Source organism: Terrapene carolina, unplaced genomic scaffold, assembly GCF_002925995.2.
Source record: "Terrapene carolina triunguis isolate 2854851 unplaced genomic scaffold, T_m_triunguis-2.0 Scaffold95, whole genome shotgun sequence".
NCBI classification, from domain to species: Eukaryota; Metazoa; Chordata; order Testudines; family Emydidae; genus Terrapene; species Terrapene triunguis.
The window spans coordinates 5084316-5110577 of record NW_020664446.1 but is presented as its reverse complement, the minus strand read 5'-3'; the positions used below and the strand labels follow the sequence as shown (position 1 = coordinate 5110577).

The following is a 26262-nucleotide window of genomic DNA, read 5'->3' as shown; positions in this document are numbered from 1 at the left end:
CACCTTCTTGTCCAAGAGGATTTTGGAGTTTGGCATGCTCTCGATGAAACCTTACTTACATGTTCTGTCAAACATGGGAGTACTGTGAAATAATCAGGCCTCCATCCCCAATGTCAGTCTTCTTCATAGTAGAAATTGGTATAGTTGACCTTTTGGTTTAATCCAAAATCCTAATGAAGTAAAAGAATGCGTAAGTTTTATGTGTGATCAGAGCCTTCAGGAAAAAACATGTATGTAGCAGAGGCATTCAAAGCCTCAGGTACAGCTCATTTAAATACAGTGCCCTCTGTGAAAAGGGCAGTGACTTTGGGGATCGAGAGATCACACACTTCTTGTTAGGAGGCTCGAAAAGTTATTACAGGGTCTTCCATTCACCCTTTTTCAAACACTGTAGAGTCAACGCCCTCCCCGCTGTTGATGCAGTATAGGTTGAAGGGTGCTGTGGAACAGGGTACCCCAGCAAACCTTGCAGGCTTTTTCAATCGTACCCGTGTAAATTTGAATCTTCCCTTCGTCGGGCTCATTTACCGCTTTTTACATCCCATTGTAAAGGCTGTCTGACCTGGAAAGTCCTAGAATGTAAAGCTACAGGTAACACAGAAATCTTCCTTTTTTCATCAGTCTTACCATTTCTTCTTGCCCTTTTTTTCTTCTTTCTCTATTGGTTTTTACCTATCTCAACTTGCAGACACACCCCGCTGCTATGGCTTTTGTAATATGTGCTATTCACAGGACACTGCTATGCTGGGAACCCTAAAAATTCATACTGTTAGGTAAAGCACATGCCACAGAGTTTGGATCGCCACTTGCCCACAATTCAGGGACGTTCAGCAACGTGATTTTGGATTGTGCCCATCTCCAACTATAGTATCTGGGTGTATTCTTAAATGTAGAAAATGGTCTGAGAAAAGCTTCAGGAAAAAAATGGAATTGGGTTTTTAAGCTGTTTTGGGCATGGCCATATTATACTCCCTAAGTATGTATTTTTGTTCAGTACAGCCCAGTTCATTAATTAGTATTTGCTAACTTGCTGGCTGTTCTGTAGGCTGCTAGTCATCACTCTGGCACTCATTTCCTAAGCTGTCACTTCCTACTTTGTGTAGTCAGCTCTTGGAGACCAGGCTCACCAAGGCCCCTGGAGAACATGATTGGAATGGAGCTGAGAAGAAAAGCAATGAAGTGGAGTTAGAGGAAAAGCCGACCATTCAATTAGGTTTACTTCAGTGTTTGTGGTAACATACCACATGGATTTGTAATCTTGCTAGCTAAGCAGGGTGGTGCAGGAGCTATATTTGGATGGGAGAGCTTCAAGGAACAGCCAAACACTTCAGGAAGTAGGAACAGGGATTTGGTAGGTGGCCATCTGTCCAAGTCTGCATTAAAATTATACTTCAGAGCTGGTAGTGCTCTGGGATGCTCCCAGCCACCATCTTTTGAGAGGGAAGGAAAATCCAAGACATCAGCAGCTTGTGGCCATTAAGAGAGAGAGAGTGAGTGTATGTCCAGTGTTCAGCCACGTTCCCAACTGGGTTAATTGCATCCTTAAATGTTACCTTATTGCAGTTGTATGTTACATTCCTCATTTCCTGACTCAAACTGTTTTTTGTATAATGTTGCTTTGCTCTGTTTATAAAGCACCCTCAATCCACCTTAAGGCTGCACTTTCGTGGGAAGGCGTGGGATCCCAATATACTCCTTCTCTCCCTCCCTCCCTGGGGTGCTTGTGAGGTTTGCACTTTGGTAGGATGCTTCATCCAAAGATCTCAAAGCACTTTACATAGTCTGCATTTTTATTTGCCATTAACTAACCCATGGTACATCACTTGCTGGTTGTTGGTTTTTTTTGTTTGTTTGTTTGTTTTTAAACGAGATTACAATTGGAGTGATTGTGTCAACGTATACAGGAAGTAAATACCAGTTATTTAATACTGTAAATGAGGGCTGTTTCTTATCAGCTGGCTCTGGGGTCTGTGTAGCTTTTTTTAAACCATTAGGAAGTAGTTTGTAATCCTTAGACGAGATTACTGCAAGCCTTGTTTAAAAGTTTTATGTTTTCCTAATGAAGGTTAGAACATGGAACGTATGTTTGCTTTCAGATTAATCTATCAATGCAAGGAAATAACTTTTCTGCGTTTTGACTATTACCCTCTTTTTGCTTGCTGTGTCCTACAGAAACCATAAAAGCCCAACTACTACTGATGGAAAGCCTTCATTAGATCATGTGATGGAGGCTTGGTTTATTTTCCCTCCTCTGAACTGATGTCTGTAGTTCCTTCCCTAGTTTTTTTTATTATATGGCAATTTTACCTATCTCACAGAACTGGAAGGGACCCTGAAAGGTCATTGAGCCTAGCCCCCTGCCTTCACTAGCAGGACCAAGTACTGATTTTGCCCTAGATCCTTAAGTGGCCCCCTCAAGGATTGAACTCACAACCCTGGGTTTAGCAGGCCAATGCTCAAACCACTGAGCTATCCCTCCCCCTTGCTGTGTTGCTAGCAGATGCTTATACCTATGGCTTTAAAACCTTTACAGCTGACACTGATCGTCACCTTTGACAATCTCACATGGGTTAAGGAATGAATGAGTATGAAGAATGAACTGCTTACATCCTTAGAAATGGTGCTTCCAGGTTAGTTGTGGGGACAAGCTAGCAGTACAGTGTGGCCATGAGGCAAGGGAGAGCTTGCATTGCTTTCCTCCTCCCCTTTGTTGTACCAGTTAAACCTGTCAAAGGCAGTAGTGCTGCACAGATGTTGTCAATAGCCTAATTTGGACATATGGATAGTTATTACTGGTGGTGTTTGAGACGGAAAGGACCAAGCTTGATTCTCAGATCCTAGATAAAGCTGTAGGACTGGCAGGTGGGGGAGGAATAATGTGAGCTGAGCACGTTTGATCTGGAAATAGTTGAGATGTAATGGATATGGAACGCCATAATCCCACTTCAGCAGAGCCACTTCGGCATAGAACACACTTTAAAAATGTGTGTATTTTTGTAAATACACAACCTAGAAGAGAAATGCAGTGCTGTCTGAGGGGGGAAATCATTGTGTAGTTTTCCAGTTCAAGCAAGATCAACCTATTGGCAAAAACACTTATACATACAGCAAACAAGAAATATATTTTAGTTTTCTGGAAGTAGGAGACAGAAGGAACTTGGCTGTAGCCAAGGATAGCACAGGGAAAGTGCTCTGCAAACTTCCCCATAACACTTTCCCTGTGCACGTAAAATGTGATCTGCAGCCAGCATCCCCTGTGGTTTTACTCATGGGGCCTCTTCAGAGCAAAGACAAATTTGGAAAAAAAGAACGGAGACCATTAGACTTATTTCAAGTTTGGTCCAACCCAGGTCTCCACTAAGGAAAAGCTTGTGCATGCGGGAAATCAGTGTGTGCTATCTAGCCTTCTTAATTTTACTGATTGCTACTATAACCATTCTGAAAGGTGCACGTGAATCTGTCATTTCAAAATCCATTGTAGAAGATGGTGGATTATGAAGAGAATGGTGGGACCATGTGACAATCTAGAGTTTGAGTTCAGGGTTCAAGAGTCCCAGCTCCAGTCAAATTGGACAAAAAGTGCATTGTCGGAGAGCTATAGTCAAGGGGGAGGGAAATGTCTCCTGTCAGCTGATTAATTTATCTCGTACTGCCCAACTACATGTGTACTCTTGCTCCTTCCCCCGCTGTGTATCCCAGTGGTTTTTCAAACTGTGGATCGAGACCCCAAAGTGGGGTTGTGACCCCATTTTAAAAGGGTTGCCAGGGGGCATGGGCTCTCCTCCTCCGCCCCCACCCCCTCCGGTGGGTCATGTAGTGACTTTGTCAGAAGGGGGTCACGGTGCAATGAAGTTTGAGAACCCCTGGGTATCCTATGGGATGTACTCTGCCTCTGATGTATAGCAGCATAGAAGGTGCATGGTTGCCTGATGTACAGTACCTGGTACACTTGCCTCATTAGCTACTGGTGTGCTACTATTTTCAGTGACCTCTTTGGAAAGAACGCGTTTTCCCCCTCTTAATGGCCAACAAACAGGAATATCTCATCCAGAGTGACTAAGTCGGATTTGTCCATGGTACCGGGTGCTGCCTGTGAGGACTTAGCTGGCAAATATACAAGGACATGTACAGTACTTCCAGAAAATCATTTTGCTATGAATGGATCTTATTTACTACAAATATTGTACAATACTTGCCATTCATGGGCAGCAGGCTGAAGCCAGCCTGCTCGCACATTGTAGCGTGCCTGCCTAAAGATAGCTCTGTGCATGCCATGATGGATAGGCTATTTCCTTTACGACTAAAACACTCATTTTCTTCGTTTCTTTTGTTCCTGGAGCAAGCAAAGGCAGTGATCTGCTCCTTGAAGATGACTTGGGTTATGTGGAATGTAGCCTGTGTCATACAAATGGGTTTGGCTTTTTTTTTTAATTTCAAGAATATTTAGTGTCCAAAGAACAGTTTTTTGTGTTGGTTTTTTTTTTCCCTCCAGAGGGTATTGAGAGATGCCTGGAGCCTTTGGAAAACTGGGGGGGAAACCCCAGTTGTGACACCACCTGATGCCAACTGGCCTATACAGCCCTCTTTGCAGTGCTGGCTAGACCTTGGAAGTCAGACCCATGTCTCTTGGCAGTTGGCCTTGCACAAGCTGGCCAATGGTGCTTCACTGTGCTGCTGGCTTAGGGAGCCTAGCGTACAGGCTTGGTCCGAAGGAAAGCCTTGGTTTTCATTTTGCTAGGAACTGGGATTAATCAGGCTTGCAAGCCAGTCTTGGCAAACGCAATTATTATAGTGGGCAGTGCACTGACTTGTCTTTTTTAGTGGAGGCAAGATGTACAGGTCTGGTGTATGTAAGGACTGTGCGGTCTTCTATTCTGTATAGGTTCTCGTACTGCACTCTTGCTGTAGAATTTGAGCGCTTTCCAGGAGTGCGTTTAAATAATGTGGCTGAACATGCGACAGATTTTTTTTTTTCTCTCATCCGCTGCCTGTGGGGAGAAGCACATGTAATGGAGTGTCTCGTTTTGGTAGGGTAGTTTTTGGTGGGTTGGTTGGTTGTGATTATTTGGGGTTGGTTTTTAAAATTAGCAAAGCATCCTGTATCTATTCGAGTAAAGTCAAAGAAATGTGCCTTGCACTTAGGGCAGGAGATGTGGTGGTTTGTGATGGCCCTTAATTCTTGGGAGAGTTCATTCCATAGATTCAGACCTGCCCCTGAGAAAGTTCTGTCTCCCACAGACAAGCTTTACCCTGGTGGTAATACATGCCAATTCTCATATGTATGGAAATTGGCTCGGTTGCATCTCGCATTCCAAATGTTTGATCCACAAACTTTTCTTATCACTTAAAATCCCCAGACACCAGTCAGTCACATTTGTCAATGGCTAGTAAGATTTATCTTGAAGAATATAAGCGTCTGTTTTGTTCCTTTGTTTAAGTCTGTGATTCATCAAATTAATAAAATATGTATAGGGCTGCCAGTGCATCTCTGGCTTCTGATACCATTACAAACCCATCAAGTATTGTGCTTGGAGCTATTTTGACATGACTCTAACATGACGCTGCAGCATTTCCAGGACTGTGTTTTTAATACTTTCACAAACATCCATTGTTTTATTAAGTATCAGAGGGGTAGCCATGTTAGTCTGAATCTGTAAAAAGCAACAGAGGGTCCTGTGGCACCTTTAAGACTAACAGAAGTATTGGGAGCATAAGGTAAGAACCTCACTCCTTCAGATGCAAGACTAATTGTTTTATTCGTGCCGTAACTCCATAAACTATCGCAGTTAAGAGTTGTATATCATCCAGTCTCTTCTATTTCTACCCATTCAAAGCACTCTTAATTTTCCAGAACTACCAGGAACTGCAATTTCAGTTTCTGTAAAACAGGAGTAGGACAAAATATACATATCAAGGGGAGAAGTGTAATATACATGTACTGAAACGCTCTGAGAAATGAAATCCAAGCAAGCTGGATGTTAGGCCAAAACCCACAGAGTATATGGGCAGGGCTCTGCAGTCCTGGGCATCTCTGAAAGCAATCTGGCTAATTCGGCTAGCATTCCTCCAGGGGAAGCTCACGTTGCAGTGGTCATTAAGACATCCTCTCACGGGGTGAAATATGCACCGCATACCTCCCACACCAGCTCAGCTGTCAATGTCAGAGCTGAATTATAACAGCCAGGGTAAGAGGTAGTGAAGGCACATCTGAGAACAGTAACAGAAGGGAAACAGAGGCCCTGGTGCATGTGGGCAGTGGAGGTGCAGCAAGAGGACAAATGTGTGGGGAGGCGGAGGGAGTAAGAGCCCGAATCTGGAACCAAACATCTAAGAGGCTTTTAAAACATTTTTTTAAAACGCCAGGTCTTGTTCTCCTACCCGTAACGCCCTGAGTTCAGGATTCTGACTTTTCCCTTGCTGCTGTTCACTACCTCAATAACCCCTAAAGCAGAGTAAGGAATGCCGTTCCCTCTCTGTTGCTGGAGAACCATAGACCCTGATCTCAGCTCTTGGCCTTTCATTCCGCCTTTTTTAACAGTTAACAGCTCCATAAAGCAAAACATTCACTGGCAATCAAAACAAGCAATCCTAGCAAAACCAGCCCTCCCAAGACTCCCCCTCTCCAAAAACCCCCTTTTTTTAAACACTGCTTCCATCACCAAATTAAGCAAAGTTGCTTTAGACTCTGCTCTGTGTTAAAACACAGCTTTGTTTTTGAATACTCCCTAAAGAGAGAGAAAACAATATTTCAGAGAGGACTCTGCGTGTGTTTCCTGCTGAGGGTGTTCTGTGAGGGTTGGATGCTTTCAGGCTAATGTTCCTGCTACATTGCAGATCCTCCCGCTGAATGTCTGTTTGTTGAACTTTATGGCGAAGAGCAGGGTTGTGCTTCTCCGTCTGTTTTTCATGGATGTGATTTCTTCACTGTGTGCATAACCAGCTCATGGGATGTCCTGGGAGCACCTACCTCTGCTCTGTAAAGAGCAATGTGTGTATAGAAGGCTTGGTCAGGATGTAAGCGACCTTGGCTGCTGCCAGGTGAAAAAACACTGTCCTGTAACTGGGGAAACTGTATAACATGACTACCCGGTAGGTACCGGTCTGCAAAGCTGTGCTCTGGAGACTTGTAGCCTACTTTTCAAATGGCAATACTGCTGCTGGGGGTGGTGGTGATATCCGAAAAGAATACTTTGGCTACATTCAAAACAGATATGAGCCTTCTGATTAATTATTTGTTTCCCCCTGCCCCCTCTAAAATTCCCTGTAATTGTCCTGTCATTCCCACCCATTATTGTCGGTGTAGTGGCAGCAGGTCAAGGTTTCTTGACCAGTCAGTCATGATTCCCAGTGGGGTTAGCGGTTTCTTGTGGTGGTGGCAGTGGCGGCGGCGAGGGGGAGGAGAGGAGAGAGATGTTCCCACTCCCTACCCCTGCCGTCTCTCATACCAGCAGCACCCTGTAACCTGTTGTGATCCATGGGGAACTGCCTATGAAATGCCATATGAGCCAGCACAACCTTCGAAACATCATGGGGACTCACTGGTAGCATGGGCTAGTGAGTTGAACGCAAGGTGTCGGGTTCTAATCCCAGCTCTGACCCTGACTTGGTGTGTCAGCTTGGGCAAAATTTTATTTCCTCATGTGGAAAATGGAGATGGTGATAGACAAGGGTGTTGTGAGTCTGTAATCAACGTTTCTGAAACATTTTGCGATCCCAGGATGGAAAGAACTGTAGTAGGGCTAAGCACTTGACACCAATGCTTTGGGAATTGGCACAAAGGGTTCTGGAGCACAGTTGAGCTTGACTGATGGCATGGAGCTAAATCTTGGATTTCTGGGGTTGATTATGGGGATGTAAACAGTTGTGCATCCCTGTGGCTGATATTTAAGTACTCACCCTGTGGCTAAAGCATTGCTTGTGTCTTCCCTCCCACCCCGGTGTTAGATCTTTTCCTTCTATTAAAAAAAAAAAAGCTTCTTACCTCAAAGTTGGCCGTAACCAAGCCTGCAGTGAGTGCAGCCTGTGAAGTGGTGGTGTGTATTTCAGAGATTAAAGCTGTCTGCACAGTGACTCGTGGTCCAGCCTCTGCTCCTAAATTACTGCAGCCAGCTCCTTGTTTTAAAAGTGCTCTTGCACCAAACATCATTTTAAAAAATGGAGATCCGTCTGCTTAAGAATTGGGTTGACTGGGCAAAATCCTAAGGAGAAAGTGTCACTTTAAAAACATTGTTTTATATGTTGTATTAGTTTTAATGCTGATGAAAGATGCTGGATTGACCGTTCCCTTATTAGCACAATTTAGCTAGCAGAGATCATGGAAATTTCCATCAATGTACAAAGATTAGATTACTAAGAAGTGGGTGTGAGAGTGGATTTAATGCTGCTGAACTCTCTCTCTACTTCCCATTTCTGACAGGTTTCAGAGTAGCAGCCGTGTTAGTCTGTATCCGCAAAAAGAACAGGAGTACTTGTGGCACCTTAGAGACTAACAAATTTATTAGAGCATAAGCTTTCGTGGGCTACAACCCACTTCTTCGGATGCATATTGAGTGAAACATATCGAGGAGATATATATACACACATACAGAGAGCATTACAAACATTGAATCTATCTCCCCTTGTAAGTATTCTCACACTTGCTTCTTATCAAACTGTCTGTACTTGGCTACCTTGATTATCACTTCAAAAGTTTTTTTTCTCTTACTTAACTGGCCTCTCAGAGTTGGTAAGACAACTCCCACCTGTTCATGCTCTCTGTATGTGTGTATATATATCTCCTCGATATGTTTCACTCAATATGCATCCGAAGAAGTGGGTTGTAGCCCACGAAAGCTTATGCTCTAATAAATTTGTTAGTCTCTAAGGTGCCACAAGTACTCCTGTTCTTCCCATTTCTGATGCTCATGACTTCCACACCCTCTGTTGCTCCTGCATATTCTCTGAAGGGATTGCCCTGAGAGTTTAGGCTAGATCTGTGTGCCAAACCAGTGAATATTAATCTGTTCCCTTCTACGTCTCTCCTTTTTCTGAAGTTCTATAACAGTTCTCTAATACTTTTCTTTTAAGGAAGAGAAGTATCTGAAATAACTATATGTATCTTGGAATTATCATTATCCCAAAAACACTCTTAAGATTGGTCAAGTCATTCTCAGCCTTGAATGAAACACTGCATCTTTTGAAGGAAAATGTCTGAGTCAGAAGAGAAGGCCTGCATGCCAGGTTTTGAAGAGTCCCGATTGCCTCTAATAAGAAATAACTCAAGAACAGTTGATCCCATATAACATGGTCTAGGTCAGCAGAACCTATTGTAAAGGGAGCAGTTTCCTAAATGCAAGTCATGTGTCAAATGTTCCAGTTTGCTGCTCTAGCACATACCTTGTTCCCAAAACTTCTGGGTTTTGGTTTTTTAAAGTAACATTGACTAGAAGAATACATGTAACTCGCTCCTGTAGGTGAGATTCATGCTTCTTTTTAAAATATGTTGGCCAGCCCCCTTTGGGGTATAATTATTGTTTACTGTGTCAAATTCTAAAAACATATACCACTCTCTCAAAGAAAGAATACTAGTGAGTGAATTTTAGTCAGTGTCAAAATTGCCTGCGAAATCCTTGGCTAATCAGGGCTCCACTTTACCAGGTCAGACACCTGGTCTGCATAGAGGCTTCCCATATACCGAAAGCAGCATTCTATAGCTAACTGAGCAAGGGAACCTGCTTTAAGGGTTGACCCATTCTGATATACAAAGACACCTTGAAGGCCAACCTCAAAATGTGCTAGACATTGAAACCTGGGAACATGTTGCACTGGACAGACCCAGATGGAGAAGTCTGTGCCATGAGGCTGCATCCACTTTTGAGGAGTGGCTTGTAAGGTCTTTTTGCAGGAGAAGAGAGCACATCCTAAGGCTAACACCTCAAGTCCTTCCCATAACTACTACACTTGTAACTACATCTGCAAATCCAGGAGTGAACTCACTTCCAATGTGAGAAGCCATAAAAACAAATAAACCCAGAATTTGTCAATACTAACTGAACATTCATCCGCCGAAGAGACGGGAGAATCCATCACCACAGTGGGCCTTAAACTTGCCAATTTTTTTTTTTAATTCAGTGGGTGAGACCTGTAGTATCCAAAGGGGAGATGGTGTTGGAAATGGATTGGGTCTTTAAATCCTCCCATCCAAAGGTCGGGATGGAGATAGGGATTTTCCAGGCTATTTTTTCTTATAGGTTTTTTTTTTAATGTTTTACATGTTAATGTTATGTAAAAAGTAAACTTTTTTCCCCTTAATTTCCCTTTAATTCTATTGTGTTTTGTTTTATGACCTACTTCCTTATTTTTTTTCTCTTCCTTTTCTCCCCCCCCCCCCCCTTTTTAAAACTTTTGGAATGGCCATGTTGTATCAGACTATTAGCCCATCTAGCCCGTTGTCTGTCTGACAGTGGTTAGTGCCAGGTGCTTCATAGGAAATGAACACAACAGTGCAATTTCAAGTGATACATCCCCTGTCATCCTCCTCCCAGCTTCTGGCAATCAGAGGTGTAGGAACACCCAGAGTACGGGGTTGCGTCCCTGACCATTGTGGCGAATAGATCCATCAATGGCTATCCTCCATGAACTATCTAATTCTCTTTTTAACCCACTTATTCTTTTGGCCTTCACAACATCCCCTGGCAATGAGTTCCACAGGTTGACTATGTTGTGGGAAGAAGTACTTCCTTGTGTTTGTTTTAAACCTGCTGCCTATTAATTTCATCAGGTGACCCCTCGTTCTTGCGTTATATGAAGGGGTAAGAGTGGGAACATAGATCCTCCTAATATTGATGGTAAACAAATTTTTGGAGACACTGAATTTTCATGCGTTGCCATCCTAACACATGTGAGTTGGTAGCCATGAATGAATGACTGAGGTAATAGATTGTGGAGCTTTTATCCCTAAGTAACCAATGCAGATCCAGCCCACGTTCCTGACCTATTAGGTGGCTAGATGAAATGAGTTGTCTGTCTGGTTCCATTTTCTAATCATTCCACAAGACCCACCATCACCGTTATCGATCAGGGTCACCCTAGTGGGCAGACTCAGCACAGACCAAAGGGTTGAATGGGCATGGGGACAAAATCCCCTACCTACTGCAAGAAGTAAGCCGTCCCGGGTCAGGACTGAGGCGTGCTGTTACGAGCAGTGTGCGGGGGAAGCTTGCATTGCTGCTGATTCTGTCCTTGGTTTGTGAATGCATGTCGGATTCCAGCCACTACCTTTTGTGAACAAAACTATTAAAATTAATTTAAAAAGAAGTATTGGCATAACTCTGAGGTGTGATCCATCTTTGGCATTAAATTCTGATTAGCGTCTGAGATTAGGATGAGCCTGTAAGGGTTAATCCAAGTCACAATGCACTGTGTAATTTTTGCAGATGGTGTGAGCGCAAGAGCTAGCCTCGTACTGTCTTGGCAGCGCACAGAGATAACTTAGCATAATTCTCTGCAGATGTTCCTGTAGAATGGTTTTAATAATGAATTGTGAAGTCAGGCTAAACTCCTGAACAGAGGAAGGAAAAAACACACAAAAGAAATGCATCACTTGATTCTGCTTTAGAAAAATAAGTCTCTTAGCACAGTTCCTGTAACAGGCAGGGTAGGGGGGAAGCATATCAGTTTGCACCATGGTAGCCCAGACTTCGCTCAGTTGAGGGCCATCTTGGCTACTTGCCCATAGCCCGCAAGCCCCATGTAATTTGCACAAAATGGAGCAAATGGCAGCTGTCCTAATCTCTCTGAGGGGTCTCTGGCCTGTGAAACTTCAGTGCTAGCATCCAGTGCTCTGTTATCTAAATGGAATGTTGCCTTCTTGAACCTGTGGTCTCCATCTGTGGATTGCATTGTGAAACTAGTCTGCGTTTTGCCTACCTTCTGGTTAAGCGTCTGTTCTAGCTTGGATTTGCCATCATCAGGCCAGCTCTCCGTTTGTGAGCAATGAAGTGCCTCTCCAACTGAAGTGGAAGTTGTAGAAGTGGCCGCAGGCTTGCTCGTGGCCTATAGTTGCAGAGGTTGCCTCCCTTTTCAACCAGGGTGGTGATGTAGAGCAGAGGGGCAAAGGCAAGGTGGCTAATGGGAATGAGCGTAGGGAAGTGAAGACTGGATCACATCTGAGATAGAAGCAAAACTCTGAGCCTAATGTGCTCAAGTCCAGGGGGGACCGGATAATCTCAGTCCCAGAATCCTGGAAGAATTGGCATGTGAAATTGCAAGTCCAGTAGCAAGGATTTTTAATAAATCGGTCAAATCTAGGGTGGTACCACATGACTGGAGAATAGCATAAACATGGTCCCTGTGTTCTCAGTATGGCTGAGGTAGGGCAACAACTATAATTTTACGTTCCGATGGTTACGCCAGGTAATTGTGTTGGGAGTAGCAGAGGGTAATGCTGTGATGCCTCCGTTCTGTTTGTGAATTGGGCATTGACTCTACGTTCCATGGTCTGTCCTGAGTGACCGCAGTCGCACACTGGAGCGTCCTTCATTTGCCATTTGTGCAGCAGGTATCCGCATCTGCCATGATTTGCACGGATGCGGTTTAGGGTTGCCCATGAGCTTGGCGGGAGATCACAGCCAGGGATCTTCTGTGTCAGGTCTTTCACGAGATGTTTATTTGTGACTCCTGTGAACTCCATTCAGCTTTCCAAGCTTCATCAGGGTTGAAGTTGCATTGGCAAAGGTTAAACGCGTGGGTCCAGAAGAGTTTGTGACTTCAAGCTGTGGTGAGGGATGTTGTTAAAGTCCTGGTGGCTGGGGAGAGATGTTAGTTTTCCACGATCCGCTAGAATTCCCGAAGGGTTGCGGCATCACAGTGAATGGATGGGGGGAACAATGTGTGGCAGCCAGTGAGGTTGACTATTTAAGGAAGGGAGGGGGAAATCAACCTTGGCACCTCCAGACCCATTAATCTGACCTCAATAATAGGTCAGGCTTTAGAACAAACGTTGACAGTAAGAATAATTAAAGAAAATGGGCTAAAATGCAGCATGTGCTTACTAAAGGCAGATGTCAGACTAATCTGATGTCTGTCTTCAATAGTCAAACTGATTGACTAGACAAGGGAAATATGCTAGATCTCATTTATTTGGACCTAAGTAAAGTATTGGGAAGTTATTAATTAAACAAGCGAATATGGGGATTAGTACAAGAATTGTAAGGTAGGTAAGGAACTGGCTAAAAGGGAGATCACAGTGGGCTATGCTGAAAGGAGAACTGTTGGGCTAGAGGGTGGTTACTAGTGGAGTTCCTCAAGGATCAGCCTTGGAACGGATCTTATTTCATATTTGCATTAGTGACCTTGGCATAAAAGGTAGGAGTGTTCTAATGAAACTTGCTGATAAGACAAAGTTATAAAGTATTGTCCGCACTGAGGAGGATCAGAATATCCTACAGGAAGAATTGGATAACCTTTTGAGGACTGGAGTAATAGAAATGAGAGGTGTGTGGGTATATATAGATATATAGAACTGGAAGGGACCTTGAAAGGTTATTGAGTCCAGTCCCCTGCCTTCACAGCAGGACCAGCTACTGTCCCTGACAGATTTTGCCCCAGATCCCTAAATGGACCCTCAAGGATTGAACTCCACAACCTTGGGTTTAGCAGGCCAATGCTCAAACCACTGAACTCTCCCTCCCCCCAAGTGAATGAGGGAGATGAAATTTAATAGTATGAAGTGTAAGGTCGTGTACTTAGACTAACAACAACAATTTCTGTTATAAGCTGAGGGTTTCAATTGGAAATGGCAGAGGAGAATGACCTGAGTGTATAGTAGATCACAGGATGACTGAGCTACCAATGTGATGCGACTTGCGGGAGAGGGGAGGTGCAAATGCAATCCTAGGAGGTATCGAGAGGTATTTCCAGTAGAGATAGGGAAGTATTAATGCCATTGTACAAGGCCCTGGTGAGACCTCATCTGGAGTAGTGTGTACAATTCTGGTCACCCACATTCAGGAAAGATTAATTCAGACTGGAGAAGGGGCAGAGAAGGGCTATTAGGATGATCAGAGAAATGAAAAGCCTGTCCTATGAGAGACTTAACAACTTGACTTGTTTAGCTTAGTAAAACAAACTGAGAGGGAATAGGATTTCTCTCTATAAATATCAAGGAGGAGAAAAGCTATTTATGTTTGAAGGACAGCGTTAGCGCAAGAACAAATAGGGATAAGTGGCCATAAATAAATTTAGGCTGGAAATTAGAAGAAGGTTTCTAACCATCAGAGGAGTGAGTTCTGGAACAGCTCCCAACAGGAATAATGGAGGTAAGAAACCTAACCGGCTTTAAGATGGGGCTTGATGTAAATGTATTAACAGGATAATATGATGGTGTTGCCTTGCTAATTTGTAATGCAAATCTCCATTTGAGACTTAAAAATCAAACCATATTTGAAGAAAAATGAATCCGTAGTGTTGGAGCTGAGTGGGCGGGGAGGAAGGGTGAGAAGTTGTGATGTAACTAGCCAATTCCATAAATGTGGAGTCAAATCTTCTATTTCAGGTTTTACAGAGGCCTTCCAGGGATTGTGGGTGATGCTTAGCAGTGCAGGTGCTTCATGACAGCTTTTCATCTGAAAGCTCCTCTTGGGGGTAACAGCAGCTTGGGTCTAGGTCAAGGAATTTACAAGCTGTGGTAGGAGGCAGTGGAGCCTGGAAGCAACTTAAGCCAAACTGGCGGGGGGAGGAGAAATAACCAGAGCTTTAAGAAATGGAATATAAAATACGCTTTCATTAAATCCGTATTAAGGCTGAGAGCACATACTCAAAAGTTAAGACTTCTATTATAATTTTTAAGTTGGCCATGTTGGACATGCAAAGTTATAATCTAGTCCTTTGCACAATTATCTTCTTAATCTGCTTTGGAGGAAGGGTTTATATAAACTCTTCCAGTCTAATTAGTATCAGCTGATTGTTAGCTTCTGGCATACTAATTGTGTGTTTGTTCACTATAAATGTATGTTACATTTCATATGCTACCCATGTTAATACGTTACTGCTTTTAAAAAAAACAAAACAAAAAAAACCACCAACCAAACAACAAAAGTCTGTTTTTGAAATTACTTGGCTCTGTTAACTTCTCTATATCCACTGCCATGGGTGAGCACCATGTCAGGGAAAATCTACCTCCTGCTGGGAAGGGAGAACTAAATTTAAACTCAGACCATGAATGTTATGAAGTAAAGTTTCCAAATCTCTGTTGGGCCAGAAAATGGAAATCCATGTCTGAGGTCTGAGTGGTGTTACATCGTAGCTGTGGAATGGCTGGCCAGTGGATATGGTTTCCTGGGGTGCATAATGTATTCAGTCCTATAGAATAGAAATGAGTGGGTTTAATACCTGTACATCCTTCTGGTGAAATCTTCCATTATAGCTGGACCTGGAACCAGCACTGGGGGGGTTTAACACCCACGTTGAAAATGTGCTTCAGTTAAGAGAGAACTGGAGTCCTGGATGAGCTGGCTTGTGGCAATAGGCTCTGCAGCCTCTTTCATAAGTAGGGCCCTGCCAAATTCCCGGCCTTGAAAAATGTGTCGCAGACCATGAAATCTGGTCTTTTGTGTGCTTTGCTGTATACAGATTTCACAGGGGAGACCAGTGTTTCTCAAATTGGGGGGGGGGGGGCACAAAGGGGGGGGGCAGGGGGTTGCAAGGTTATTTGGGGGGGCGGGGAGAGAGGGTGTCGCAGGATTGCCACCCTTACTTCTGCACTACCTAGAGCTGGGCGGCCGGAGAGTGCCGGCTGCTGACTGAAGGCCCAGCTCTGCAGGCTGCAGTGCAGAAGTAAGAGTGGCAATACCATAGCGGGCCATCCTTCCTTCCTTCTGCGCTGCTGCTGGCAGCGGCTCTGCCTTCAGAGCTGGGCTCCCGGACAGCAGCCACCGCTCTCCAACTGCCCAGCTCTGAAGGCGGCAGCAGCAGCGCAGAAGTAAGGGTAGCAGTATCGCACCCCCCCCCCCCCCCCCAATACCCTTGAGACCTCTGCACAACTCCTTTTTGGGTCAGGACCCCTAAAGTTACAACACTCTGAAATTTCAGACTTAAATTGCTGAAATCGTGAAATTAACGATTTTTAAAATCCTATGACACTGAAATTGACTGAAATGGACCATGAATTTGGTACGGTCCTATTCATAAACTCAACCTGTTCCTGCAGCACCTCACTGGATGGGCTGTGCACACCTGGAACCTCACTTGTAAGCATTCCACCAGCGGTTCCCACCACTGTTCTGATTGTAAGCTCTGGCAGACAGAGACCGTCCTTCACTATGTGTGTGCTGTGCCCAGCACAATGGGGCATCGATATCGATGGAGGTCTCTAATAGCTACCGTAATGCACATAATTCATTGATCTGTAAAGTGTTGGGAGGTAGACAGACAGAAGGTAGCTGTGTGTTTTTCCTTCATACCTCTCTGGAGACTGTAGAACTAGGATATCAGAAATACTTTGCACTAACTGTTGTTCTATCTATTTATTTAGTCCCCTTTCTTATGAATATCACCGTTTTTGTTTGGATGGCAGCATTGTCTAGTGACTACAGTGGGGCATGAGAAGTTTGTGTTTAGGGTAGCACCCAGAGGCCCCACTTCACTAGGCACTGTAAAAATATTTATGAAAATAGTCACTGCCCAAAAGATCTTACAGTGTAATCAAATACACAGCAGATGTAAGAAAACAAGAGGCAATAGGGGAGGGAGGGAGGGAGGACTAGGATAATAGTGGCAGTGACCCAGTTAATCTGTGTGTGGTTCAGAGACGTGCATATTTGTGTTTTTTATTATGGTATAAATAAATAGATTTCTCCAATCCCCAGTGGCGCTCTAACTAGCCATTATTAGCTGGCAATTTTCTGTAGGCGGCATGGTAGAAGTGGGTCTTAAAGGGGTTGGAAGGAGGCTGGAATAGAGGCTTTACAGACTGAAATCACTACCGAATCCATTGCATAACGGTTATAAATATATTTAACCTCTCTATTCTTCCATTTTCCCCATCTCCAGAGCATAAACTACTCGACAATACCTCCAAGGTGTAGAATTCAATTACTGTTTTGATATCCTAAGGGGAGAGGTGCTCTAGAAACATTAAGTTATTAATATTTTGTATCCCCTTTTGAAGCCGTGGTGCAAGGATTAAGAAACTACTGCCTTTGATTTTTATTAGAGACCAGATGGGGGTGAGGTAACATCTTTCATTGAACAGACTTCTGTTGCTGAAAGAGACACGCTTTCAAGCTCCACCGAGCTCTTCTTCTTGATTTTTATTGTTTGGAGGTTGTTGGGCGTTTTTTTGCCTTCTGGTGCTAGGGTTTGTGTGGCCCGTGCTGTTTTCTCTTTAAAATGTGTTGACTAGAGCTGTGTCACTAAGACTTGTTTTAAGTGGTTGGATCAAAGAATCTGCTAATGGGATTCTAGTTATTGGAACAGGGACTGTGGTGGGGGCAGATCTAAATTCTGATCTGAGTTCTGCTCCTGGCTTCCCCATGTGGTCGTGGCATGGGGGCAATAATGGGCACCTCTGGAAAGCTCTGTGCAATCGTCTGATAGTACAGTAGAAATGCTAAATAGTGCTATTGATGTCTGCTTCTAAACTGCTGCAGGGCACCTGAATTCGGCACCAGATCATTGACTTGCAGACCTGTAACTGTGTTTGTTTGCTGGGATCCTGCTGAGAATCAGAGTTGTTTAGGGGGCTATTCCTTCCAATGCTGATGACTTCTCTTTCTCTCTTGCAGGTTGGTGGTTTGTGAGCACAGCAGAGGAACAGGGCTGGGTCCCTGCCACATACCTGGAATCCCAAAATGGCACTAGAGATGATTCAGAAATTAACACATCCAAAGCTGGGGAAGGTATGAATTCTTTGGTATCTAGGGGAATCTTTCAATTAGTCCTCTTGATTTCAGAAATCCGACCTCTTTTGAAAACAAGTTACCAAAGACCAACGACTGCAGTGACTGCATGAGTGTGATTCTTAAGCCAGTTCACTGGTCACTTTTGCTATCTAGTAACTGCAAATTCACTGCCATGGAAGAGATCAGACTTGAGTACCAGGCCTGAATTTCTTCCTATTGGGCTAGCTGAGTGCACCAGGGGATTCAAAAGCCAAGAGTGCCATTTGTTAATGGTAGCAAATGACACTCAAGGCCTTCAGTCTGAGCAGCCTGTGTCCTTGCATATCTTGGATATCCACGTTCTGCCATTGTGGGAGAAAATTTGCACAGTGAAGAATTTCTATCAAGAACAGTGAGTGTCTTTGTTTGAGGAGAAGAGTCTCCTGAAGATAATTCTAATATTTATTAGAGATGCTCAACAGGAGGAAGAGAGTGAATTCTGCTCCTCACCTTTGATAACTTTTTCTCTCTCTACAGAAGTTCAGCACATCTACGTTATATATATATTTTTTTTAAATTGCCATTAGAATTAGATTTCATTGTTTGTGGCTGTGGGTGGAAGGGTAAATCGTGTTTTAGAATGGTCTCACTCCACTAAAGCCGAAGAGTCACTTGTCATGGTAAGAAGCAGGCTTACATGTATTCTAGCTGCATCATTTTGGCTAGGAATACTTGAATCAAGCTCCTAAAATGGGATAGTATGATTACACGCGTGTCCTCCTACTCCATTATGAAAACTTAACTACCTCTTAATGGAATATTCATGCAGTAACTGTGTACAAAGGACACTGTTTTATTATGATTTACTCAATTCTAAAGAATCCATCACTGTAGTACCTGGGTGCTCTTTATGTAAATGTCCACGTACAAACAAAACGGAAGTGTAGCTCTCATTCCTGTCTTTGAACCTCCTATCTGAACATGCTTTGGGGTGACTGCCAATCTATTAGGAACAAACACACACAATAGATTCTTATACTGTGCCCCAAGGGTGACAACTCTGGTTGATCCCAATCTTCTATGGCCCTGTAACAACTTTCCTTGGTCTAAGCAAGGCCATTAAGGGTTCGTAGACAGAGGCTATGACCCTGAATTGGGCGTAAAAGTGGACAGGTAGTCAATGAACCAGACTGGTGTGATGTGTTCTCTTCAGCAGGAACAGCACAATGTTTTAAAAAACAAGAGCTAGCTGCTTTCACTGAAATTGTGTTCACACATTTCATGTCTGTCTCTTCTGAAATCTCCCCGTTTCCTTGTCTCCTAGGACACATTAGATGTTTCAGACCTCGTAGTTGCTTAAGCCTTTCATACCCTTGATTAATTTCTACATGTCCTTGTTCATCCATATTACCCTGTTTAAATTACTTTTCAGAGTTGTTGCCAGATGGGACATGTAACCCTGAGGCACAGAACTTTCTTTAAAAGGTTCCTGTATTTCCCCTTTCTGCCCTCACTTCTTTGAATTGCTCTCATCAATTATGCTCAACACACTCTGCCTTCTTCCAGAATTGGATCTGCTGAAATTCGAGACGTTATTCTTTGCCTTTTCGGTCTCACTTCAATTCCCATGACAAATAATATTACGTTATCTCTGCTGTTGCTTTGATGTGCCCCAGCTCTCCTTTTCTCTACATTTTTAATAATTCTTTCCTTTTATGTCATAACCACATAATCAAAGACTACTTCTGTTCTTCATTTTCCTCCTATTTCTTATGTATCGAGGCCATTCTTTACCTTGCCTCATAATAGAATGGCTGCGTGATGATGATTAGAAGCATAGGGGAGAGTAAAAAGTTTCATATGCTTTAGTTAAGAGACAAATAAGAGGGCATATGCTAGGGGCTTATGAAGTAAGGAATGGTAGAGGAGATAAAGCGGTCTCTTCCTTTTACCCTTTTTCATAATGCACAAAAAAGGGGACCGCCAATGAAATTGAGAGGCAACACATTTAGGGATGATAAAGTAAAAATATAGAAAGGCTAAGGGGCTTGTCCAAGCCAGGAGAGAGCAAGTGTTCCAACTGGAGTCAGAGCAAATGAGTTTGATTCTCAGAGCTTTGTCTTTCTCTCCTGAAATGTAAGAAAAACATTTAAAAAGAGATCAAAGTAAGTCTGTTTATGTAACAGACGATAAACCTGTGGAACTTACAGCCACAGGATATTATTGAAACAAATATTTTAGGAAGACTTTTTTCTTAAATGATTAGATGCTTATATTGATGAGTAACATCAGCAGTTACCCTAGCTATAGCAAACAAAATTCAGCACTGGAACCAAACTTCATCAGAGCTCAGGACTGTTCAGAGCTAGTATTTTTGGTTTGAGCCCACTTCTACTACGGGCCTTCAGGGTCCAGGATATAAAAAGACTGTCTGTCATTAAGGGACAGGATTATATCTCCGTTATGTGGAAAGATTTTTATACCTTTCCATGTAGCATCTGCTATGGACCACTGTTGCTGACAGGAATGCTGGATTAAATAGAATAATAGGGAGTTTCTTGTGTTCACTGGCATGTCCGCAGAGCTCTTGTTTGATTTATTCCTTTCTCTGGTAGAGTATCTGAGCAAATCCCTCAGTTTGTATCTGGAGAAATGAAAACTGTAACTTGAGTGTTCTTTCCCCCAAACCTTTAAGTTATCTCTCTTTCTCGTGTTTCTCTTTCTGATTAATGCTTTCTTACACTGCCCTACTCTGTTTACTCTTGGTTTAGTTTTTAATTCTGATCTATCTTGACTATAATCCAACCACCGCTTTACCTCCTGCAGTACTCCAGTATTCCATCCTTTAGCATAATTACAGCCAAATGAAAGCCTTATGCAAGGAAATGTAGATTAGATAATCTTAAATTAAACTGGTGGGGGGAAATGACATTAAGAGCAAGGTGTGAAGACCGCTAGTCTCCTGTCTAGGACCTGAGTTGTAAATCCCTTGTTCAGAAGCCCAAGAGAGTTAAAGTAAGCCTTTTCCTGTAACATAATTTAGTTTTTTTGGCCAAAACTTTGTGGCCTATAAACTGCAACACATTTTTTTTTTTTTAAAAAAGTTCCTTCTCCTATTCAGACCGTTGAGTCCCTCTCTTCCGTCTCACGTAAAACCCCCTGGTTTAGAACTCTTTGATTCCAGCTGAAAGTAACTTGGCTTCTGACAGGGGTGGGAAAAACCTCTGATTACTCAGAGGAGCCAAAGCTCCAGAACTAAGGATTCCAAGAATATGCAATGGCCTGTATTTCCTGCCACTTCTTCCCTGCGCACTCAAACTCCCACTGAAGCCAACAGGAGTGGTATAAGCGCACCGGCTCTCTGGATAGTTCTGTTCAGGGTGATAATATTGATTATTAGTAGTAATTGTATTAGGTAGCACCTAGGAACTCTAGTGGTGTATATTCTGCTAGGCACTGTGCAGACACAGAACAAAAAGATGGTCTGTCTCAAGCTTATAATTTAAGAGCAGAGACAACAGGTGGATACAGACAGAAGGCAGAGTACAGGAAACAATGAGATAATATTGGTCAGCATGACAGGCTGTGTACTCATCAGACCAGCAGCCTCACTGTTAATTTTTTTTTTGTTGGTATCATGGAAAAGGAAAGTTTTAAGCAAGATCATGAGGTATCTTTGCAGTAGCTTACAAGGAGCTCCTCCCAAGTGTGAGGGGCAGCATGGGAGAAGTCACTAAGATGCTTGTTTGAAAACTTTAGGTTACTAATTATTTATTCCTTTTTTAATATCTCTGTGCTTTCCATGAGCAAATCACTCTTCTCTTCTGTTTTCTGTCATTCTCCCCATTTTGATCCCCTCTACAGCATGGTCATGGAGAACCATGCTGTCAGTTTTGGTTACTGATACAGGATGTCCCCAGACTGACTGAACATAGGCATTACTGGATACTAGGTAAAAATATCAATAATTCAGAAGTCCCATTGAAATTCACTGTCATTGAGGCTCCTAAGTCATTTAAGGCACCTTTTAAAAAATTTGACCCAACGTCAGTAAGTCCATGCTGTTGTATTTTGCACTTAATTAGCTGTTTTGAAGCTTAATGTTTGGAAGAAGGAATATAGAATATACCTCACATACCTTCTTTATAGCAGCAATGAATGCCTTTTATTATGCCCAAACTAGTATGGAAGCCTTTATGTGAAAGACACAGGGTATGCCTTTGTCTTGCCTTCCCAGTTTAGTGGTTACTATATCAAAATCACAATACATGAGCAAGAGAGTGAACTGAAGGACCGTCCCATGTATGTGACCTGGTAAACTGTGTTTTCTGGCATTTCAAGCAAGAAGTGTCCTCTGTGCACAGCTATTTTAACAATATCATTTTCACGAGTGTCTTTTTTTTCTTTGTTATAATTTTAAAGCATAAACTATTGTTACTGAGTGTGAAACTAATTCTTAACTCTGTCATGTTCACTTCTTGACCCCTTGAAATTTGAGAGTTCAAGATTATTATTATATGGGAATGTTCAGATATTTCCATTTCAGTTTAATTTTAACTATCCGTTTCTAGTCAATATTTAGGAAAGCGTCCTGATTTTTAAACCATATTTTGCCTGGACAAAGTATGTTTAAAAAAATCAGTTTGTAGTAGAAAACGCATTTTCTCCAAAAAAAAAAAAATCGTACACTAGTAATAGCATGTTAGTGCTCAGGTACTACAATGAGGAGCATAGTAGGACTTACCGTATATACTCGTTCATAAGCCGAATTTTTTTAGTCAAAAAGGGAAGCACCAGAGAAGGGGGTCGGCTTATGAACGGGTATAGAGGGGGAGAGGTGGGACACAGCCCCTCCCCCCAACAGAAGGAGCAAGGACAGGCAGCACAGCCAGCAGAGACAGAGGGGAAGAGGTGGGGTCAGAGTCTCTCTCCGTTTCTGGCCACGCTGCTCTCCGCTCAGCCCGCCTGCCCACACCGCTGGACCATGCTGCGGCCGTGCCACCCGGCCCAGCCCGCTGGAACATTCTGCGGCCGTGTCGCCCGGTCTGGCCCGCCGGAGCAGCTCCAGCCAGGTCAGAGACCTCCTCCCCTGGCCCATCCCAGATAAGGTGGGAAGGGATGGGATGGGGAGAGTGTGGGGGTTCCAGGCTAGGGGTGGGGGGTCGTCACAGGGGTTACTCCCCTGACTCCAAGCTTCTTCCCCTCCTACCCCCCCAAAAATTTTTTTCCCCACCAGTTGCTGTCCCGGCCTGTCAGGGTAACACGTCGGGATACTTTGTTTACTTAAGTTTACCTCCGTGCCTGCGGACGCTCGAGGTAAACAAACTATCTCGGCCCCCCAGCAACTTATCCTGATGGCCCGGGAGCCAAAGTTTGCTGACCCCTGAATTATAGGGTCGGCTTACGAACGGGTTATAAAAATTTTCCATTTTTACTTATCCATCTTGGGGGGGGTCAGCTTATAAACGAACCGGCTTATGATCGAGTATATACAGTAATAGCTTTCTACAGGTCATATAAATTACTTACTTTAAAATACTACTACTAAATGCAATACTGTATATATCACAGCCCTGGACAAGGTCCAGGCCCCGGACAAGGTCCAGGCCCCATTGTACCAGACTTTGTACATAGTAAGACAGCATAGGCCCCAAAGCTCTTGCATCTGAGTAGAGGAAACAGCAGTAATAGCTTTTCAAAGTCCTAGACATGCATTATCTAATCCAGGGTGTAAAAACCTAAAATTCTAATTTTGTTTTAAAAGCCAATAGCAGAGACTACTAGTAAATGCAATGACAGTTCTGTTGCTGTACGTTCCTGGGGCTCAAGAAGTTAACTTGTTTCCTGTATTGTATAAACTAAAACCCAAGAGTTTTTTGCATTCCACCTAATCCGTTCTTGCTAACAAGCCCAGTTCTCATAATTATGTTGTTTTTATTCCCCACCCCTCCATCATTTTTCTTTTCTTTTTTTTTTATGTTTCCATCCATGTTCCAAACTAGTTTCTAAGCGACGCAAGGCTCACCTGAGACGCCTGGACCGGCGATGGACGCTGGGCGGGATAGTCAACAGGCAGCAGAGTCGAGGTGAATAGCTTCCTGTGGCATAGTCCCCTTAAAAGCACAAGCTGAGCTTCTGCTACTGCTCATCATCTCCTGCCATGTAGCATGCCAAAAGGGAATGATTGGCATGTCATTGGTTGACCCAGTCTTGTTTACTTGGTGATAGACTTAGGCCTGAGCTGCGAAATTCAGATGTGGATTTCAAATATCACAAAGTATTGATTTTGAGGGTATTTGGAGTCAAAGTTTGGTTCAGCCCACTCAGAGATGAGCCAACAGCAAAACTTGGCCGGGGAGTCTGACTCCCCACCCAATTTGGGAGCAGGCCGATCTGGTGTTTGCTTCAGGCACATCTCTACTCTCTTTTCTAAGTTTTAACAAATAAACAAGTGATACTTTTACAGTTCCTTATCAGAAAAATGGAGAAAATATCCTGAAACACAGGGATGTGTGAACTGCAAAAGCATCAGATTGGGTTTGGATGAGCACCTGGATGTGTCTTCAAACTTCATCCAGAAAATTGAGACCTCTAAAGAATGTATAGCTTTCTGGCAAGATTTTTGATGTTTCCGGTCAGGCCAGTAATGCCACAGACTGTCCTCCTTTTGGTGGTTTTTCTCTTTGATTTCAGTTTCAACCACCCATTTCTGTAGAGGTTCCCCCAAAAAATATTGGAGAAGAGAACTTGGTCTCAAGGATTCAGTCTTCCCTTTTAGGGAAAGGTTTAGATAGAGATTGGAATGATATTTATTGGCCTTCCCATGATCTGAAGACCTTTTTTTTTTTTTTTAAACCTAATGCTAACATTGACATTATGATTGGATTTTTCCTAAGAACTTGAACTGCGAGACGCTGATGAAGTAACCACAATTGTGGATTAAAAAATTTACCTCTGTGGGATAGTCCTGACTCAGCAGGTTCTTGGTGTCAACCCAATGCATTTGGGGGATGGAAGGAATGAAAGTGACTTTCCTCTATTATTGCTCTTTGCTTGGAGGAGACCTTTGCAAGGGAATGGAGCCAGACCTATGCACAAGTAAACCCTATCTTATTTAAAAATAAATGAATGCTCTTAAAGGTGCTAGTGGGTGAGAAGAGGGAGAGCAAAACTTGTGATTTTAGATTCCACTGCAACATGGATGTTTCTGTATACAGGGAAGGAAACCCCAGTTGTCACCGAATCTGTGTGGTTGGTTACAGATTGTTGTATTATTTTGGCCCCCTCAGTAGTTCCCAAAAGGAAAAACATGTTGTTTTCATCATAGCTCCAGCATCCAGGAGCCAAAAATACCACGAGAAGACCAGATCTTGTTCCTTGCCCAACAAAGGGGTCCCTGAGCCAATGAAAAGCCTCTGAAGAATATAAGTGCACATACTAGACATGAAGATGCCGAAACCAAAACACTTATTTCTGTGCTGCAGAGAATGAGAGGGTTTTTTCAGTTTGAATGTACATAGCCGTTACTAGATAATTCTAGTCTCTCTCTCTCTCTCTCTCTGACCAAGAAACCTGAATTCCCATGAATAACAGCAGTTTTCAAACTGAACAAAGATACATTTCATGTCCTATGTATTATATTGCACGCAAAAAATGACCTTAAAAGAATATTAAGTTTGCAAAATCAAGCACTAAGAATTAGGAAATGCTGAAATTAATGTACCTGTGCAATCTTAATTTGGCCCCCTTGTGCGTCTGCATTATGATAGTCTTTAATTTATATGATCACGTAATGCAGACGCACAAGGGGGCCTGTTCCCACCAGGCTTGACCCTCTCTTTCCCCATCCCCTCCAACCTGTCCCGTCTCTTCGCCACTCAAGGCTCCTCATCCCAGTCATAGGCTCCTTCCCTAGCTAATGTCAGCTTTCAAATCCTAGTCTCTTTGCCCAGCCTTTCCCTGTCCCCTACTGGTTTCCAGGCCCAATCTCCTTCCCTTTCCCCTTGCTCCTTGTCCTGGTCTAGCCAGTCCTCCGCTCCTAGCCTGATCAGTCTCTTCCTCATTTCCCCCCTCAGCCCCCATTCCCCAACTCTCCGTCCCAGTCTCCCCCAACTCCTGGTTTCCCTCTTCCCCTCCCTGCTAGCCTCCAGTCCCGGTCTCTCCAGCTTCTTGTCCTAATCTACTCCCCCTGCCTCCTTCCCCATGTCCAGCTCTTGTTCCCTCTGCATTTGAATCCGGCGGCTTCCTCACTGAAAACCCAGGAGAGACAGTCTCTCTGCTCTGAGCTGAGGTGTCCAGATCTGGACCCAGCACAGCCTGCAGCAGGTTAGTGCTGCAATTGCAGGGAAAATCTGGCTCAGCCCAGGGCTGGCGCATGCTCAGTGCACCGATAGTTTCCCAGGAA

At 43.4% G+C, this 26262-nt stretch overlaps 1 protein-coding gene across 5 annotated transcripts in view; it reads left to right on the top strand.

Moving 5' to 3' along the window:
• Nucleotides 1–26262, top strand: part of SH3PXD2A (SH3 and PX domains 2A) — a 358093-nt gene that overhangs the window by 302692 nt on the left and 29139 nt on the right. For all 5 annotated transcript variants that reach the window (XM_026650919.2, XM_026650918.2, XM_026650921.2 and 2 more), the window contains 2 exons: nt 17763–17876; nt 23861–23944. In XM_026650919.2, coding sequence (XP_026506704.1) covers nt 17763–17876; nt 23861–23944 — 198 coding nt within the window. The remainder of the gene's footprint in view (nt 1–17762; nt 17877–23860; nt 23945–26262) is intronic.